The following is an 18,680-nucleotide window of genomic DNA, read 5'->3' on the forward strand; positions in this document are numbered from 1 at the left end:
ACGCTCAGTGATCTGGACTATGGTTCTCATCTGACATCAATAAAGACTTCAATTTCCCTCATACTTGCAGAGTCCAGAATTCAATAATGTTCTATAAAATTTCAGATGTCAACAGTTAAAGGTTAATGTGTTGGCCGGATCTTCCTTCCTGTGTATGAGAGCATGATTTTGGATCACAGGAGATCTGTTAGAGCGGATCTAGCTTGATGATTAAGGACTTGAACAGTGAACAGATATGACCACAGTGTTTTTTAGGAAAGAGTAACCTAATACACAGAGTCTTAGCTGCAAAGTCCTCCAAAACCCAGGGACTCAAAACTAGAGTGGTTCAATTGTCTCCTGGCACATCCTGTTAAGTAGGGGATAAGGCCATTGTCATTACACAGATTGCCTTACAGGTCTCCATAGGGTAATTAGGGTGTCTGCTGAGTGTCCACACTAATCCATGTCAATATAAGGGCTGGATTCTACTGAGCATGTTTGGGTTTCTCATTTAGGGGTTTGGCGTAGGGCTTGGTGACATTTAAGTTTTAACTCCGGAAGGGTAGTTCAGTTTACCACAGTGCAAATGAAGCGTATAAAGTGTCTTAAATCCGCCGGATTAGTGTGATTAAATTGCATATCATACATGGCTGAATCCTGATACTTGGCTTACTTTGTCAGGGAGTTCCCTTTTAAACAATCTGTCAACTCGTATAATAATAATAGCAATAATAATAAATTATAGAGGACTTATCAATAAGTGCTTTACAATATAATTAAAAATAAAAACAATAAAATAAAAAACAATAACATAAATGTGAACAAATAAATAGAAGAAAAAGAGTATAAAACCATTAACAATGTGGTGAATGATACATGTCTGATCATGTAAATTGAAAGGATTATTCTCAGTTCTGGGACACTAAAATCTGATATTTACAGAAGCACCACAAGTTACTCAACCCAGTTTCATTGTTGTGAAAGTTAATATTTCATATAGACCATGACCATCAGATCTGTCCACAAGGGTCTCATCACTGAAGTTCATATAAATGTGAAGCCGTCCTTTGGACTAGATCACTATGGCCTAGAGTGCAGTCAGAGGACAAACAGGGACACAACCTCAACTCAAATATCAGTCCAATCTAACCTCTTTCTCCCTCACTGCTGTAATCAGCCTGTGCACCATCTGACAGATCCCTCTGCTGTAACGCACTACTGTATCTTGCCAGGGACCCGTCAAATGGTCTGAGGTCCTGTTTAGAATTTATGTCAACCACAGGCCTCCAAATCATTTTGGAAGCTTTTAGTAATGTCCTGTATAAAAGCATGAGCATATTGATGTACATGTCTTTGTCAACATCCATTCAGCTCACAAAGGGGCGGTTTGGCCAAAGGGACAGTTTTTATATTGAGAACGGATGACAATCCAACCACTGTGGGCTGTGTGATTATATCTTAGGTTTTCTAAAGTGGTTCAGAGTTGAGTGTTTGATTGCACTTGTCGTGCAGAATTTAACCACTTTCATTACATGGGGGAAAATATTCACTTTTATGGCAAAAAAGATATAACTCAGTTACTTGTTTGCTTTGAAAAGACATTTTCTTGACATGTATATAGATTTTTCATTCTATATTTGAGAGTTAGATTTTAGAGTGCTTTGGTATGACTGATTTTCTTTGGGAGGCATGCCAGTGTCTGTAGTGATTTATGTTGCCCGCTCAAGATGATTTCTTCCCCCCTTCCAGGCATATTGTGGTCTGTGGTCATATTACCCTCGAAAGTGTCTCCAACTTCCTCAAAGACTTCCTACACAAGGACAGGGATGATGTCAATGTAGAAATTGTTTTTCTCCATAAGTAAGTTCACTTTTCCTTCCTCACCACAGTGTAGGGTAGTAACGACCGTAAAACTTGAAGCAATGCACAGGCAAACTGCATACATGAAGTATTCGTACAGTAGTTCATGTACTAACCCCTCTCTCCCCTTTTCTCTGTGTGCTAGTATTTCCCCTAATCTTGAGCTGGAAGCCTTGTTCAAACGTCACTTTACCCAAGTAGAGTTCTACCAGGGATCTGTGCTCAACCCTCACGATCTGGCCCGTGTGAAGGTACAGTTTGTCACATGACCCTTGGCCTCACAGGGAGATGAAATGTGATGAAATGACAGACTGCAGATGTTGGACTGCGGTCTAGCTGGCCAACAGATTATTAGATAAATGCCTTTTCATAGATCAATCAACAATGTATACTTGTCATACGATTTCATACAAAGAGACACCATCTTTACTTAAGACTATAAGTTGGAGGCTGTGCACTTTCAGCGGATGTATGACTCAATGATTTGTACTGGCCAGAGCTAAGCACACTTGCTGTTCAAAGCTTTTAATGTTAGATAGATGGCAGTTTGTTTGAAGTATTGACTGCTCGTAAATGAATACTGAGATACGTTACATTTTTTCTCATCTCTTCCTTTGTTCCTTTACACGTAGATCGAGTCAGCAGATGCCTGCCTAATCCTAGCCAATAAATATTGTCCAGATCCCGATGCCGAGGACGCCTCCAACATCATGAGGTGTGGTGTGCTTTGCTTTGAAATCAGTGGAAATTGATGAGCGGGGGCCAGAAGTTTCTCGTCTAACGTCTCCACCTGTTGTTTCACCTTCTAGAGTCATCTCGATCAAGAACTACCATCCAAAGATCAGAATAATCACACAGATGCTCCAATATCACAATAAGGTAAGTTTTAGATATGACACAACTTACATACAGTATGGTGCACCAAGATTACTTCACCTGGTCTTGACTGTTCTCCCTCCTGGCTCCCCAATGATGGAATGACCTTCCCACTTAAGTCAGAACATCTGAGTCACTCCTCATCTTCCGTTATAGGCTGAAAACTCATCTTCTCATGAAGTACCTCACATCAGTTTCTCCCCACAGACTGATATCCCCGCTCCACTCAGTCTAATCTCTCTCTTAAAGAATCCATTCTCTCTTCTCTGCTTCGCTCTTATTCAATTCCTTATCTGAGCACTTTGCTCTAACCTGATCATTCTGTGGTTGCAGGAATATTGTAGGGCGCTAAGGCCGTGACCTTTGCATTTCTTATTTTTGGTTGCTTGTAAGTTTGGTGATCTAGGAATTTAAGCTTCCTCTGCTACTGTTGCACTAAGGAATAAGTTTGTTAGCTAAATGCCTAAAATGTAAATGCTAAGATAATCCTTTATTATCAAAATCATGCATCCCAAGCAGTTTGATTTCATAATACTTTTGACAAATCATTTTTCTACAATAGTCAGTGTCTTGTGACCTCTTGTGTCTGCGTCCCGTTCCGAAGGCCCATCTGTTGAACATTCCGAGCTGGAACTGGAAGGAGGGTGACGATGCTATCTGCCTGGCGGAGCTGAAGGCAGGTTTCATCGCCCAGAGCTGTCTGGCGCAGGGCCTGTCCACCATGCTGGCCAACCTCTTCTCCATGAGGTCCTTCATTGAGGTAACACCGAGCGCAAGATTAGCACGACCTGTCTCAATCACTCCTTTCAACAGAGTGAAGAAATACAGATTAATGAATGCTCGCATTACGTTTCTGTAAATGAGACGATTTTGTTCCGATGCTGTGGCGACTATTTCGCAGTTGGACTCGGTGGCAGGCAAGGTTTACATAAGTGGGTACGGGTATCTCTTAGTACAGTAGGTTCTCTGCTGACAGATGGAATAGCTCTATCAAAGGCAATAAATTCCATGGGAATTTTGACATCTTTGTCCACAGAAAGACGTCCATGTGAGTGTTTTCAGTCAGACTGGCACATCATATTTTACTCTGGCATTTCATATGGAATCTGTTCAGTGTTTCTGGGGCTCAAAATTGAAGAGGTGCTTGCCGCTATCAAAGAACTGTTCTCATGTCATAAAGATGATGGATCAGCTTATAATGACCAGGCTGATGTGGTGCGGTGGAACATCTGCAGACCACATTGGTCCACTACTGGAATGAGAACAGCGTTGTTTTTTTTCCTTCTTTTTTATCTAGACGTGACATTTCCGCACTCTTGTTTTTTGTCAGATTGAGGAGGACACATGGCAGAAGTATTACCTGGAAGGAGTGGCTAACGAGATGTACACAGAGTATTTGTCCAGTGCCTTTGTGGGCCTCTCCTTCCCCACTGTCTGTGAGTAAGTATCACTTTTTCCCCGCCCAGCAAACCCACTATCAGTGGTAGGTGGCCAACAATGCCAAAGTGAAAAAGAATGTGAGAGACAACGTGAGTTTCAAAGGTATAAATAAACTTCCGTCACCTATATGCTCCCTCTAATGAGTGCACATGCACACGTGTTTTACAGGCTGTGTTACGTGAAGCTGAAGCTGTTGCTTATCGCCATCGAATACAAGTCTGAGCAGAGAGAGAGCAGGTTTGTATATTGGATCATTCCTCCAGTAACGTCAGGTACAACTTGGGTAACAGTGAAAACTACTAATCGTTCTGTTGCAAGTTGATTTTCTTATAAAAATGTGAACCCTTTTTGCCAAATCCTCTATTTGGAACTTTTAGCACACTTGATATTCTTATCCCATTTGATCACATTATGAATGATAGCATGCAAGTGAAAGAATGAAAGTATAAGCTTAGGCTCAATTTGTTTCTACTACATTGTGCAGTGAGGTCTATCATCACAGCAAAAAGTGCAAAACCTTATTTGATAATTCTAAGCGTCAATCAATACACAGCCACAAGACTGATGCTTTTACTAAACCATGCAGGAATACACAGATGAAATACAGTTAAAACTTAATTCCATATCAAATTATAATACAATTACTAGGTAACTGCACTGTAACAACAGCATTTATAACCATTTGTTTTTTCATTTCAATTATACTGTAGCTTCAGCGATACCTTCAAGTGTTTCCTTATCTTGATTCTATTGTGTCCCTGTTCAACCACTAACTTTACATAAATGTCAGTCTTATCAACAATAACAACATGAAGTACTATTTTTCAGTAATCTCAATTGCCAAATCCCACCCACCCCACCCCCATCACCCATGTCAAATGTTTTTGTGCACTAACAAGGTTCCATGGTAAATTATGTGTTTAGAGATGGTTATTATAGTGTCACAAAGTGAAACTTAACTTGATACATGCACATGTAATTTGATAGTTTCACTTCATATCTCACTGACATGATGCAATTTCAAGTTGCGTAAATGTATCCTAGTTTGAGATAATACTAGGACTCAACCCAGCAGACATTTTTGTCTGTAGTCTTAAAATCAGTCCTTTCAAGCTAGTTGCCAGATTTTCTTATAGAAGTTTTCAAGTTACAGCAGCACAAACCAATTCAGTACATTACAGTTCAGTGTAATTATAAGTACATAACATTATATCATTAGAATTGTTAGAACTAGAATTGTTCAGTATTCTGGTGATGATAATTATGTAGAAGATGAATGCTGACATACAGTATTTTAAACTGATATTGTTATACCTTTGTTACATTTTTATAGGGTATTTTGTTGTTTGCTTGAGTCTGGAAATGCTACACAGAGGCATTATTTTGTTCATACTTACAGTTCTTTTTTAGAAAATGTAGTGCCACTATTCTCAGTGCCATTTGATTTACGCATCCCCTTGTCAAAGGATGACCGCAGCTAGAATGAAACTTACAATTTTTTACAGTAGGCCTGTAACTGCGAGCCATTTTTAGGTGCAAGGAGCTCAAGATCAAAACTGTGGACAAGCACGTTATGACTAAATTGTATGTCTTTGCACAGAGTGTGACACCACATGCTGCCATATATAACTACTAAATAGGCAGAAAAACATAAGTGACAGTTGGTTATATTCTCCTTTTCTTTTATGTTCATGATAACTGTTTGATTTGAGATTTTTTCTTGTTGTTTGCAGAAGCCGAAAGCGGTATGCCCTCTACCTTATCTTACTTCCAAAGTTCCACCCAATCTCCACCACTTTAAAGCCTCTGACTTTGGGAGTTTCCCCAAGGATATTTTTCCAAACACTATCTCAAAACAGGCTTCTTTTTCTAACTCTTTTTTTATGGTGTCCCTTGTGCTTAATGCACTAACTTCTTTGCAGGCAGAGAGAGGATAGATAAATTGGACATGTTTGTAGAAGTGCTGTTTCTTTGTCTTTGCTGTTGTCGGTGTACCAAGGCCAACACTCACCCTCTCCATATCTACCTCCTATTTGATCTTTTCAGTTTTGTCCTTTACCAGTCCTTTGCTTAATTTATTTCTCTCACTTTCAGTTCTTTTTCAGTGTTGCTCAGTTGTTTCCCTATATCAGCTTTGTCAAGCTAATTATTTCACTCCCGGTGTTTTGAAATCATTGTCAGAACAGTACTTCATGGTTCTTTGACTCTGAATTAGCGAGGAGATTGTACACACATATCTTTTAGACCTCAGATGCGATGTAGATAAATACTGATAATCTGTTTTGGTCCATTTTGGATACGATCTGGAAATAAATTGACTGATTATCTTCCATTGCTGTAGGCAGCGGTTAACATAATAGCATGTTTTTTTTTTCATGATTTTATGACACCAGCAGCACCTCACCAGTCTTTGCTTTGTTTTTATCATGTTACACATTAGGAAAAGCATGGGACTGTTTAATTTGGATAGCTTTAAGTTTATCCAAAATGAAATTGAATAACCATAGGCTACAATGTTCATACGTGCCCCACAATTCATTTTTGCATTCCATCACCCTCTCATCTTCTCAGTGCTAAATGTATATCATCTGTGCGTTTGTATGTTTGTATCTGTGTGTATGTGTGTGTGTGTGATTAGCCAAAAAAGGAGAGCGAGTTTGTGTGTGAATGTGGGCTTGTGTGTGTGTGTGTGTGCGTGCGTGCATCTATGTGCGTCTCAACCACCATGTACGGCCATGCTCATGCGTCTCTTGAGTAGATGTTCTTAAGTGAGGTCACTTCCTGTCAGTTTGGTGTTTGAGAAACAATCCAACTGCACAGAAGTTACTGCAACCGTCTGCATCTACGTACCTGTCCCTATACCTGTACTGCAGTGGCTATGCCTTTCTGTTTGATTAGTGTCCTCCTCACGCTGTTTGGTAACTGCATGCTATGACACTATCACATAAGGTGTTTGATGCTTGCCTTGTTGCTCACAATATGAGGTTTTGATGCTGTTTTGGCTTCTATTCACTAGTCGCACCCGATTTAAAGAAAAAATTGTCTTGCTCTGTCAGAGTCAAGAGTGGATACACCGGTAAAATCTCAGATTTGGGCAGCAATGTGTGTTGATTTGTCTTGATTTGATCAGTTTCTTTGATTTATTTTCTCTCAAGAGCATGCCAGGTGTAACGCCTGTTTTCTACTCTGGGGGCCATTCAATCTGAGCGAACGTTAGATGTCCATTTTACTTCTTGCAGTGTGGAAACATTAATATCTGCATGATTGGCGCAGTTTGATCACAGCCCGATAATGGATTCAATTGCTCCCTTAATATTTTTCTTTATTTACTCCAACGTAACCTTTTCTAGAGCCCAGAGGAAAGATATGGTACAGTATGTGTTTTCTTAGATGTAGCAGCTTCACCTGGACCCTGAGCCTAAGAACAGATTTAGAGTCAAGTTGGTAAGAAAGACGTTGGCCAGAAAAGAGGTTGGTTACGTTTTTCCAAGCCTACATTGACGATTGTTTTGTGACTAAAGTACACAGCCGTCTGAGGAGTATTATTGCCATAGTTAGGTAAAAGTTTTGGTTCCAGCTACAGTAAATGTGGAAAGTAGAATCAAATGTTCATGCTCTTTCATCTGGGCTCCTTGGCTGGGGGAGTGTGACCCTCAAAGGTGTGTGGGTTCAGTGTTTTGGTTTCTCAGTTCACACTCACATCATTGATGATTGTTGCCCACAGGTAACCATTAATGACCAGGGTGTGTGTGTGTGTGTGTGTGTGTGCGCATATGTGTGTGTGTGTTGTTCTTTGTCTCAGTCTAATTAATGGGGAATGATACAGCCAGTCACTATAGCGCTAAGAGTATTCAAATACAGTCCCAATCACAAAGAAACTGCTATTTCAAATCACTGGAATTGATGGAGAATAACTCTCATATCCAGTGATATACATCCTTAAGTGAGGCTATTGTTCAGCTTATTCATTTTGATCATTTATCTGTTGTAATATATCCAATTAAAAGTTAATAATAGGTTTTCTGGACACTGATTTTGACTATTTTCACACTATAATTCAATGGGGCAGTGTCACCATACCTAATGTACGGGCCTTTTTAGGAGACTTAAGCCACTGCTGGACTTTATGCCAACATTATTATTTTTGCTAGAGCATTACTTTAGCTCATAGTGCAGAATAACTGTTGAATCACCCTAGTATGTTGCCACTAGACCAAGGGCTGTTCATTCCCTTGCATTCCACTGTCAAATACTAACCCAGTTAACAACACTTACATTCTCCGTAGTGCTCCAGCCATGTTTTACTGGCCATCATAACATTTGTTTGACTAGATGATTGTATTTGAGTGCTGAGACTGAAACCACTCCATGGCCATGATTTTAATTCTTTCTGCCCTCCTCCCCTCTGTCCCACCTCTTCGCCCCCTCCCCTCTCACACCCGGACAATCCGATACCATTCTGTAAAGAAAAGAATTAAAATTGAATGTCCAATCATGCTGTTCCACATTCTGTCCATCCATGTGAGTAACGTCAGAAAGTCGCCCAAAGTCGGAGAGGAGCAGGTGTGTTTGTGATAACTAGCAACACACACACAGTAGCCTCACACAACAGATTGCATTCTTACCCAAACTCTCAAAATGGGATGATGTGTTGAGAAGGATGAACAAACCCAGTCCAGACCCTTATGGGCAGTGCAGGTTCAGGTCCGATTAAAACCTTCTAGAAGTGTGTGTACCATTCCTCTTGATTAGCATGTTGTGGTTGTGTGGCAGAGGGTTGTCCAGGTGTTAATGAGCATGGTGTGTCTATTTCTCTGATTACCCAGCATCCTCATCAACCCGGGCAACCATGTCAAGATGCAGGAGGGAACACTGGGATTCTTTATCGCCAGTGATGCCAAAGAAGTAAAGAGGTAACCCTGCCATCCTGACGAACAAGAAAATATATAAATCCTACATAAATTAGCGGTCACTGGCTCATGCTGTGAAGTGGACAGGTTGAATTAGTGCAAGTGTTGAATATCTATGCTGTTTCTCCTCCAGAGCATTTTTCTACTGCAAAGCTTGTCATGATGACATCACAGACCCCAAACGGATCAAAAAGTGTGGCTGCAAACGACGTGAGTACCCCATGCCTCTGTGTCGCCCCATCTGTACCCCTCCTTCCCTTCCTCTCACCCCCAAACCTACCTGAGCGTCTGTCTATCTCACTATACTCAAGGTTTTGCTAGGATGTAATATTATACCTCTCACTGTTCTTATATACTGTGGCACAGTTCATTTAAAGGTATATATAATCATACCGTTATACCCTTAGGAAACAGAATTCTTCCAGTGTTTAATATGGGTCCCATTTGAACTTCCATAACATCCATTGTGGTATGATCAACAATCAATATCTGATTTTGTTTTTCCCAATCAAACTATAGGTGTTGTCATCTTTGCCTGTTTTGTTTTTGGTTTAATCTTTACATCACTGCCTTAATTATGCTAATTGATAATGTGTTGCCATGAATGAGATCATAAGAGTAGAGAAACTAGACACACAATGAGTGAGAAAGGTAGAAAAATAATTTTATTGATTGAAATCTGAACATACAAACAACAGTGAAATCAATATAAACAACTGAGTTGATTTACATAAATACTTTTTGAGTTGGCCCTTGAAAACATCATATCCCATTTACGATAATCTATGTAAATTCTTATCCCAATTCCCTATGAAAAACCCAAATTATAGCAACTGAGGTATGTCCAATTTACTTTTTTTTGTGGTCTGTATGAGCCCATGAGCTCTGTTTCCATGATAATATTCAGAATGTTCTCTTTATTCATGTACTGTATAGAGGGATACTCATAAACAGGATTTTAATCTGCATATAAAATTTTAGGGCGAAAAAGACCTGAACTGGGATATGAGCTATTGTCTATGTGCATGTGGATGCTTTTGGCATGCAAATGCACTCATTGAGAGAGAATATCACCTACCTACCTTACATGGATGTAATGTCAATAAGAGATAATGGGTGATAGGGTGAAAAGACAGATAATGACGCCAGTCTCAGGTGTTGTAACATCACACACTGACGCATAATTGATTATGGCTGATGTCTGGGTAATTTTACAATATGAATAGTCATAAGTCAAACGCAGTTACGCCTAAAAACCTAGACATTGTGTCCCGTTAAGTGTTAAATTCAGCAATTTGCACGATGGGCCAGTGAAATTGCTGTTTTCAATGAATGGTCTTGATTTTCATATGCTGACATAACATTACCATTAATGCAGGAACAGTGCATGAATATTATCTGACCTATATACAGTAGTCACTTGTCAGAACATGTTAGCCACTGGATAAATAATTCAGGTGAATATCCCGTATATCCACAAAAGGTCACAGACAATTACAGTAAGCAGCCTATTACAAACAAAGCCTGGCTTTAAAATAGATACCCACCATTTCCTTCCTTTGTCTGTGTCATCTTAATTATTCAGACAATTTTTGCTATGCCAGTTAGCGAGAATCACAGGCTTTTCAGACTCTACTTTCACTGAGATAAACTGGTATACTCTCTGCTTTCTTATTGGCTTCATGTCTCAGACCCCACTGATAGACATGGCTTTATGTTTTATCTTATTACAGTTTTTGCCAACAAGAGAGTTGCATTTAGGGAGATGACAGTTCCATTACTCCAATGGAAGTCTGTCCTATGTTCTGTTCTAGCCTGTTTTGTTCTCTTTTGTTGTTTTTTCCATGTTTCTTTATGACCATTGACACACTTTTGATGTATTTCCTTCCCTGCTGCCACTGGAAAACGCCACTTTATTTTAACTACTCACTGGTAGTGATTTATTGTGAGTAAAAAGAAAATGGGTGTCCTATTACCCAGAGTGCAGTGCAAGTGTTTTTTTCCTCTTCAGCCAATAGTATACTGTATCTATGTTGCATGTACCAGTGTAGCTTCTGCATCCCTTTCCCCGCCTCTCATCACTACACTGTTCTCAGACCAGACCAAAACCGATACAGCAGAAATCAAACTCACACCAGCATCAGGCCTTCTCATCACTGGCCCAGTCAGCTGATGCTCTGACTAGTTGGAAATGGCAAGGAAGTAGAGTGTGACTTAATCAGATTAGGTGCATGAACTCAGCAGTTTTTCCTCACTATTTGGTCATTAAAACAAACTCATATTTGTTATTTGAAACCCAATCTGCTGTAAGTCTTATGTCATTAGCTGTCATTAACCCCTGTCTAGTGTCGTGCTCCAAAAAAAGTAGAGTAAATGTGACGAAAATCTGAAAAGTCAAGTAGTAATCGCAGATTTAGAAAACACAAGGGGAAGAAAATGAACAAGAACCACTGAGATTTAAATTTATCTGCTTTCTGTCAAAGCCAGTTTTTGCATGCTGCTGTACTTTCAGAGAGCAGAAAATATTCTTGTGGGAAGTTCTTGAAATTCTAATGAGCTAGGTTGCCAAAACACAATCAAAACAATCTGGTCCTCCCTTTGCCCCGCTTCCCTGTGATCTTAGCCCCATTCTGTAAAACTCTGGGTCCTCGCCCAGCTCCAGTTGAGGTTCCAGAGATCATCAGTGCCTTTCAGAATTGAAATGTCACCAAGCCAGTCCTGTGCATTTCAATTCCAGACAGTTGTTGGGCCCTTTTTTACACACTACACTGGGTGGAAAGTCCACCAACAATACACAGTATTAGCTGCCATAGCATTAGATTGCCACCAGATGGTGGTGCCGTGCCAGAGTCATGTCTGTAGAGGAAACTGATACTCTCTAATCCCCTGAAACCTATTCAGCAAGAATGCAAGGACCAAGTGTGTGTGTGTGTTTCTGTGCATTGTGGTGCCACATTTCAGCAAAAACTGATTCTACAGTTTGAGAAATTAATTTCCTTGTGTTTGTTTCATTTTGTAGTCCTTGATGTTTTCTGTTTACATGATATGATATCGTTGAGGGTTGGTGAGGGATGTGTGTTTGTACACAAAGTCTGCCTTTCTGATGAAAATGGTCTTTGTGTGCTGTACTCTTCTATCCTGTCATTGTGATAAGCTACCAACAGAGTTAAAGATGGTATGTTTGTGATTGTTATTTGACGTATCCATGTTTCAGATGGTTTTGAATTCGGTATCATTTTCCTTGCACTCTTGCTGAATAGTGTAGTTTTTGATTTAGGGGGATGTACTAGAATGGTGCTGTCTTTGGGACATCCTTCCTATTCAACATCGTGCCCTGATAGCTTCTGTTTTAGTATGTTGTGCCATGGTGGATTATAGAAGTTGACGACTGACCAAACCCACGCAGACAGTTAATCAGGGCAGCAGTCATGTTGAATCCTCCTTTAAGAATGCCCTGAAATGGACACCCTCAAACTCTAGGCCAGAAGTTTGGTATTTGTGAAGTCAAAAACATCGTCAGTGTGTGTGTCTTTTGTTCTCCATTGCTCCCCTCCCATGTGTCAATCACCAACATTGTACCATACATATACTGTGTTCCGAATGCCCAGCCAAAAACTCTGAAGTTAACAGATTCCAGCATGAAACGAAAGCCTCACTGCTCACGTCTGCCATGCCCCCCAACTGTTTCATACTGTAAACAGTTATCTCTATACTTCTCCTAGTTGCTGAGACCAAAACCGCCTTTCTTTCTGCATGCTTATGAAATGCTCATAAGGCACTTGTGCATGCCATAGGAAACAACAGTCCCTGAAGCCTTCATTCCATGGGTTATGACCTGCGCTTCCCATTCTTTCCTTGGCCAGAAACTGAAGCCATATTATTTCATTCAGGATCTTATTTTCAGATGCAACTTAGAGTCGAACGTAAAGACACTGTCCAATGAGAGTGTCTCTGTAAGGGTGCCAGACAGCATTAGTCCGCTGTGTGTTTGCACATTGGCAATGAGAGAATGGGGACCAGGGACTGTTTCTGCCCAGAGTCACAGCAATCTAGAGATGCTGCTCTGGGGACTTTCACTCCCGCTCCCCTTGGGGTTCAGGGCTTCACACACACACACACACACACACACACACACACACACACACACGCACACGCTCACACACACACACATAAGCATAAACAGTGTCCAGTAGATACAGTAGCTGCTCACTGTACATGGACTGCAGGCTGACTAGTAGTCAAGGAGTTGCTGGTTTCCCAGTATCAGCATTGCTTCCCATCTCACATGAAGAAGCACCTAACCTCTAAAACGTATGCCAACCTGGTACATGGGTGGTTACTGAAAATTAGCATTACCTAAATACTGTGATACAAGGCAATGGACTTACAATACGACATTGCAGTTGCATCTGCCCTTCTCCTTGTAAAAATAAAGCAACAGTACATATGTTGTCCCCCATGAATGATGTAGGCCCCCTTATAGGCGATCAGTAACAAATATGTCACCTTTTGACCTGTAACTGTAGCGCACCCTTATGCAGTGCAGTAGTGAGATGCATCAGTTCTCCAAGTTTCACCAAAATCTGATCGGTGGTGTCTGAGATATCGTGCATGGCACATGGACACAACGAATGAACAAACGATTTAATGCCTCCCTTCGGCTAATCCTTGGAATTTTTAAAAATGACACAATAAAATGATGAGATGCATCATTCAAGTTTTGTCAGAATCTAATCAATGGTTTGATCTGTAATTGTAGTGCCCCCCTTGAGCCAATCAGTGTCATTTTGAAAATGCTAGAGTACAGTTTCCTCCTCATCAGTAGTCTTTGAAATATTACGTGTGACATTTTGGCAAACAAACAAACAATCTTTGTCATTTTGAAAATGCCAGGAGAGATGCATCATTTCCCCAAGTTTTGTCAAAATCCAATCAGCTGTGTCTGAGATATTGCGCTTGATGGATGAACAGAGGGATGGACAGACAAACAAACAAAGAGAAAAGACCAATTCGTAATCCTCCCCCTGATTTAATTGTGGGGGGGCAATAAACCATACAGATATTTATAAATTGACACACACACTTTCTAAGAAAAATGCGCACACAAATATAATATTGTCACTTTCACATACATCATGTAATTACAATGTTTTACTTACATCCTGCACCATTTATGCACACATGTACATTTGAGTGAAGCTACCCTCGGGGAGTGGAGCAGTGAAACAGCAGTTGTAATTATAGCATGAAATGGCTAGACTAGCCAGTAGAATAGTGTGATGCCATGGACAGGGCCGCTACAGCTGCATGATGGGATACAGGTACGTGATCCACTCCTTTAGCCAAATGGATAGAGGATGTACAAATGTATGAAACATTGTATGAAGTTTGCTGCTGAAGACATTGCTCATGCCTCTCTTCCCTGAATGCCTCCCTCCCTCTCCCCTCTCTCCTTACCCCTCTTTCCCCACTGTTATAGTTTTGCCTTTTGACCTGTTATGGCATAAACGGCCTTAGCACACAGCTTGACCTCTTGAGACTATGTCAATACGTACAAGCAATCATTTGGAAAAATACTATTATTACACCAATAATGTGTACAAATTGTATTGATTCTTTCTCAGACAAGAAAATGATGAAAAACTAAATTTGATGATTTGGTGAATTAGGTTTTGTTTGAAGCTTAAATTAACATCAGAGCTTCAAGTGTGTTGTGTGTCTTACGCTGTACGCTGGTCTCTAGCCGGGGCTCAAGTCTGTGGGAGCAGGCAGCTAAGGCTTCCACTTATGATGAAGTTACCGTCCAACTTCCCCTGGATGAATATTTCTCCTTTTGCCATTAACCTGCTGCTTTTCCTCTCCTCTCATCCCAAAACATGACTGTAGCCAAGATGTCCGTCTACAAACGAATGAAACTGGCATGTTGTTTTGATTGCGGCCGTTCAGAGCAAGACTGCTCTTGCATGTCAGGCAGTGTACATAGTAACATGGACACCCTTCAGAGGGCCTACCCACTTTCCTCTGTCTCTGTTCATGATTGCGCAACCACTTTACGTCCCTGTAAGTTACACCGCCCAACACATGCTGTTACATGTCTGTGGTGTGTGCTCTGTGTGTGTATACCATGCGGAGGTACCGTGCGTGTGCGTGTTTACCCGTAATGTCGTCTATGTGGTGTGCTTTGTTTATTGTGACTCCATAGTTTGTGTAGCTGTGGCTTACATAAATGTATATTTTGTTTAATGGTTATTAATTGATCGCATTTATTGCTTTTTTATTTCATTTGTTTATCTCCACATTTATTTTCTTAGCTGTTTATTTCCTTCTTTATCTCTTACATTTTTCTATCTATCTATCTATCTATCTATCTATCTCTTTTTTATTAATATACATTATTTAATATTATTACTATTTTCATTGATTTGGCATTTAATTAATTACTTAATTTACTTAATTTAATATTAATTTATATTTATTATGTATTTATTACATTTAAGTTTATACATTTTCTTTCATGAGTTCAATATGTGTGGTGGGTCAGTGGTGTGGCTCTGTGGTGCTGCTGTAGTGTAGGTGTTAGACACGTGGCTACCGCATGCTGCATCAGTCAAGCAGTTGTGTGATAGTAGTGCTATTGGAGAGTTGGTGTTTGGTGTATTTTCAATTGTTTAAGGTAAGATGTCTGTATATACAATATTGGAACATGCTACTTTATTGTGAAAGTATATTATTCTGCAGGTGTTTTACTGTATGTTGATGATGATGTTTGTTACATTTGTATTTTGTCCACTTTCGTTTTGGGGGAAACTCCAAGCTAACACTGTTTGCAATTTCTATACTTTTCTTTTCAGTTGAACCAGCTTTACCTTTGTTTGAGATTTTCTTTTACCCCTGTCTGGACTTCACTGAATAACTGTACAAAGTTTTCAGAGTAGCTTAATGATGATAATCTCACATCTAAAATCGTGTTTTGAAGATTTCGCACAGCCAAACCTCAAAATGTACACAAATGTACAACGCGTTCTGATTTGTGATATTGTTCTGAGAGATCATGATGGATGACAAGTAACTACTTAGTCATTTAGACAATCAGCATGGAGGACTTCACAATATAGGATTTTGACTACATTTAACACCTTTTACACTTTTCCATGTAAATTTAGTGATTGGGCCTGAGTCTCACATTATAGTTTTTATCCTGACCTTAAAGGTTTGGCTGGGACAGAAATATTGGTGTGCAATTATTTTAAAATTCCTTGCAGTGTGTCTCCACCATAAGAGATTTAATTTTTTTTAATATAATCCTAGTCAGCCTACAACTCCAATCACCACTGTGGGGAATTAATCTAAATTATCTAAAGTAATGCATCTCTCCTGTAGATCCTGTAGTCTCTCAGAGCCCAAGGCAAATACATTGAAACATCCTGGCTGACAGAATAGATGTTAGGGGTTAGAAGAAGGGAGGGGTAGGGAGAAAAACTGTAAATGAGGATCACAAAAAAGTGATGTTGGCTTGATAAAGAAAAGGTAAGAGGAATAAGGCTCTAAAGACAGCAGGGAACCCCCCCCCCCCGTTTTTTTTCCCCCTTTGAGTGGATGGGAAATACTAAATTGTCTGTCAATTAGACATGGCAGCAGTAGGCCTAGCTATCAAAGCCTTGGGTTCAGACATACAGATCTGATTTCCTCCTCAACATTCTCCCACCGTCTGCCGACTCAGCCTAGATTAGTGTCAAACGTGCCATGATGAGTTTGGCTTGGCCTCTTGTAGTTCGGCCCGCGCTGATATCCCTCGGTACCAATTACTGGCCATTACATGGTTACTGATCTCACTTCTCCCTCAACCCCCTGTAGGATTTCAGGAAAGCCTCCTCTGTCTTAGATTTCTTTTGCTTTTTAACTCTGACTTTGTCTGAACAAAGTGAGTTTAGTGAAAGAGTGCATTGGTGCTTTGTCAGTCAGGGATTGCTGGATTTCCTCTCCCCGTTTCCCTTCCTCTTTCCACCAGACTGAGTAAGACATCTCTATCCATGATGACTTCATGCTCTCTTGTACATCTGAACCAGATTTTTCTAGCCCGGTACTTTTTTTGGAAAGGACTCTCTCTTTTAATACACCGTATGTTCTTATGCGAGTCACATTCAGACCACACAAATATGCAGTGCAGCACTCTTTTTCAATTGAAATATAATACACCTTTTTAATGGGAGACATGTGAAACTCTTTGAGCCATGCAGCATTTTAAAGAGTTACTTTGTGGGCTTTAAGGATACAATATTTTAATGGCCATTTTTGTATTATGCATCTGTACAAGTGTTTTAGTGAATAATGTGATACTGTATTTGACGAAACAGATGAATCCTTTCAGAAGTCTGTTACCATGCGCTTGTTTATTTGCATTCTTTTAGCGTGTGCTCATGTAGTAATCCTGAGGTCTACAATACAGTCAGCCAAAGAATTAATAGAGTGAAAATAGGATTTAGGATTTGTGTTTCTGTCACCCCTGAGACATGAGACCCATGAGAAATAGAGAGGAGCATTTGTAAAGAGAGAGGTGGAAAGGGACAGAAAGAGAATTTGGCAGAAGATAAGAGCAAAATTGGCAGTTTCCAGTGTTTGTAAGAAGTTAAATAGAGGATTTTGGTCTGTAGGACAAAAAAGATAGATGGGCAAGGGTTCAAGATAATGATTTTCCCTTGTGTTTTTTGTGTATACTGACTTATATTATCAACCTCAAAAATGCATTAATTTTTTTTTATGTTTTAAAATATTACAATACAGATTATTCAAAGATATTAGCAAACATAGAAGTTTATTTTTAGTCTGTTTCTAGTAGATACATGGGCTTTCTTGTGCCTTACCGTCATCACAGTAGGCCAGCTCCATTCAGTGAGAAAAGCTGAGAGATGAGAGGGCGTTTATATAATGACGTGGCTGAAGCTACTATAGAGCTGGGCTACGGACAGGGGTTGGGGTCCCGAGGCTACGGAGCGGCTTTCGGCCAGAGCTAAGGCTAGTCTAGGACCTACGGGGCTGTGCGTGCGCGCGTGTGTGCACATGACGCGTGTGTAACAACGTGCACTTCTGTTTGTGTGTCTGTGCATGCGTGTGCATCTGCATCTCATGGCTGGGGACCTTATCTATCCTGACATGGAAATTATGTTTGCATTTTCATTTTCCCGGCCCCGCTGGTCCGTCACCAAACCTGCCCTGACAGCTCCTGTCCACCAGGCAGGCTTGGTTCCCCCTCTACCCTCTGTCCTACGCCGCCTCGCTACGCCCCAGATGCTAGCCAGTTAGTCTGCCGCCTCTGCCGCACGGGCAGATCGCTAGAGACAGATGCCAGGGCCACTGTGGGTCCCTGTTTGAGGGTCTGTGTCATAGGCCAGCCCTGGGCCCTCACTGTGACCTTTACTGCTGGAAGAGACTCTGTGAAGAGCAGGGAGTGTCAGCGGCTCACAGTCTAGAGCTCAATTCAAGTACCTAATGTACAAATGCATGGATTGGTCCTCAGTAACTCCCCAGTCAAGGTCTTATAATTCCCATTCAATAAAACTGGCAGAGGTGGAGACCTTGCTCAAACCTCATTCAAAACCTTGCTTCATAGAGGGA

The 18,680-nt window shown here is 40.5% G+C and overlaps 1 protein-coding gene across 3 annotated transcripts in view; it reads left to right on the forward strand.

Moving 5' to 3' along the window:
- kcnma1a (potassium large conductance calcium-activated channel, subfamily M, alpha member 1a) overlaps positions 1–18,680 on the forward strand; it is a 138,950-nt gene that overhangs the window by 93,112 nt on the left and 27,158 nt on the right. For all 3 annotated transcript variants that reach the window (XM_071514998.1, XM_071514999.1, XM_071515000.1), the window contains exons 10-19: positions 1,732–1,842; positions 1,988–2,093; positions 2,475–2,557; positions 2,652–2,721; positions 3,323–3,478; positions 4,049–4,158; positions 4,327–4,395; positions 5,892–5,903; positions 8,985–9,071; positions 9,202–9,278. In XM_071514998.1, coding sequence (XP_071371099.1) covers positions 1,732–1,842; positions 1,988–2,093; positions 2,475–2,557; positions 2,652–2,721; positions 3,323–3,478; positions 4,049–4,158; positions 4,327–4,395; positions 5,892–5,903; positions 8,985–9,071; positions 9,202–9,278 — 881 coding nt within the window. The remainder of the gene's footprint in view (positions 1–1,731; positions 1,843–1,987; positions 2,094–2,474; positions 2,558–2,651; positions 2,722–3,322; positions 3,479–4,048; positions 4,159–4,326; positions 4,396–5,891; positions 5,904–8,984; positions 9,072–9,201; positions 9,279–18,680) is intronic.

The sequence above is a fragment of the Centroberyx affinis genome, unplaced genomic scaffold (genome assembly GCF_046629955.1).
Source record: "Centroberyx affinis isolate AG114_WGS23_722 - 3 ecotype Tasmania unplaced genomic scaffold, CSIRO-AGI_Caff_v1 ptg000292l_1, whole genome shotgun sequence".
Classification (NCBI taxonomy): Eukaryota; Metazoa; Chordata; class Actinopteri; order Beryciformes; family Berycidae; genus Centroberyx; species Centroberyx affinis.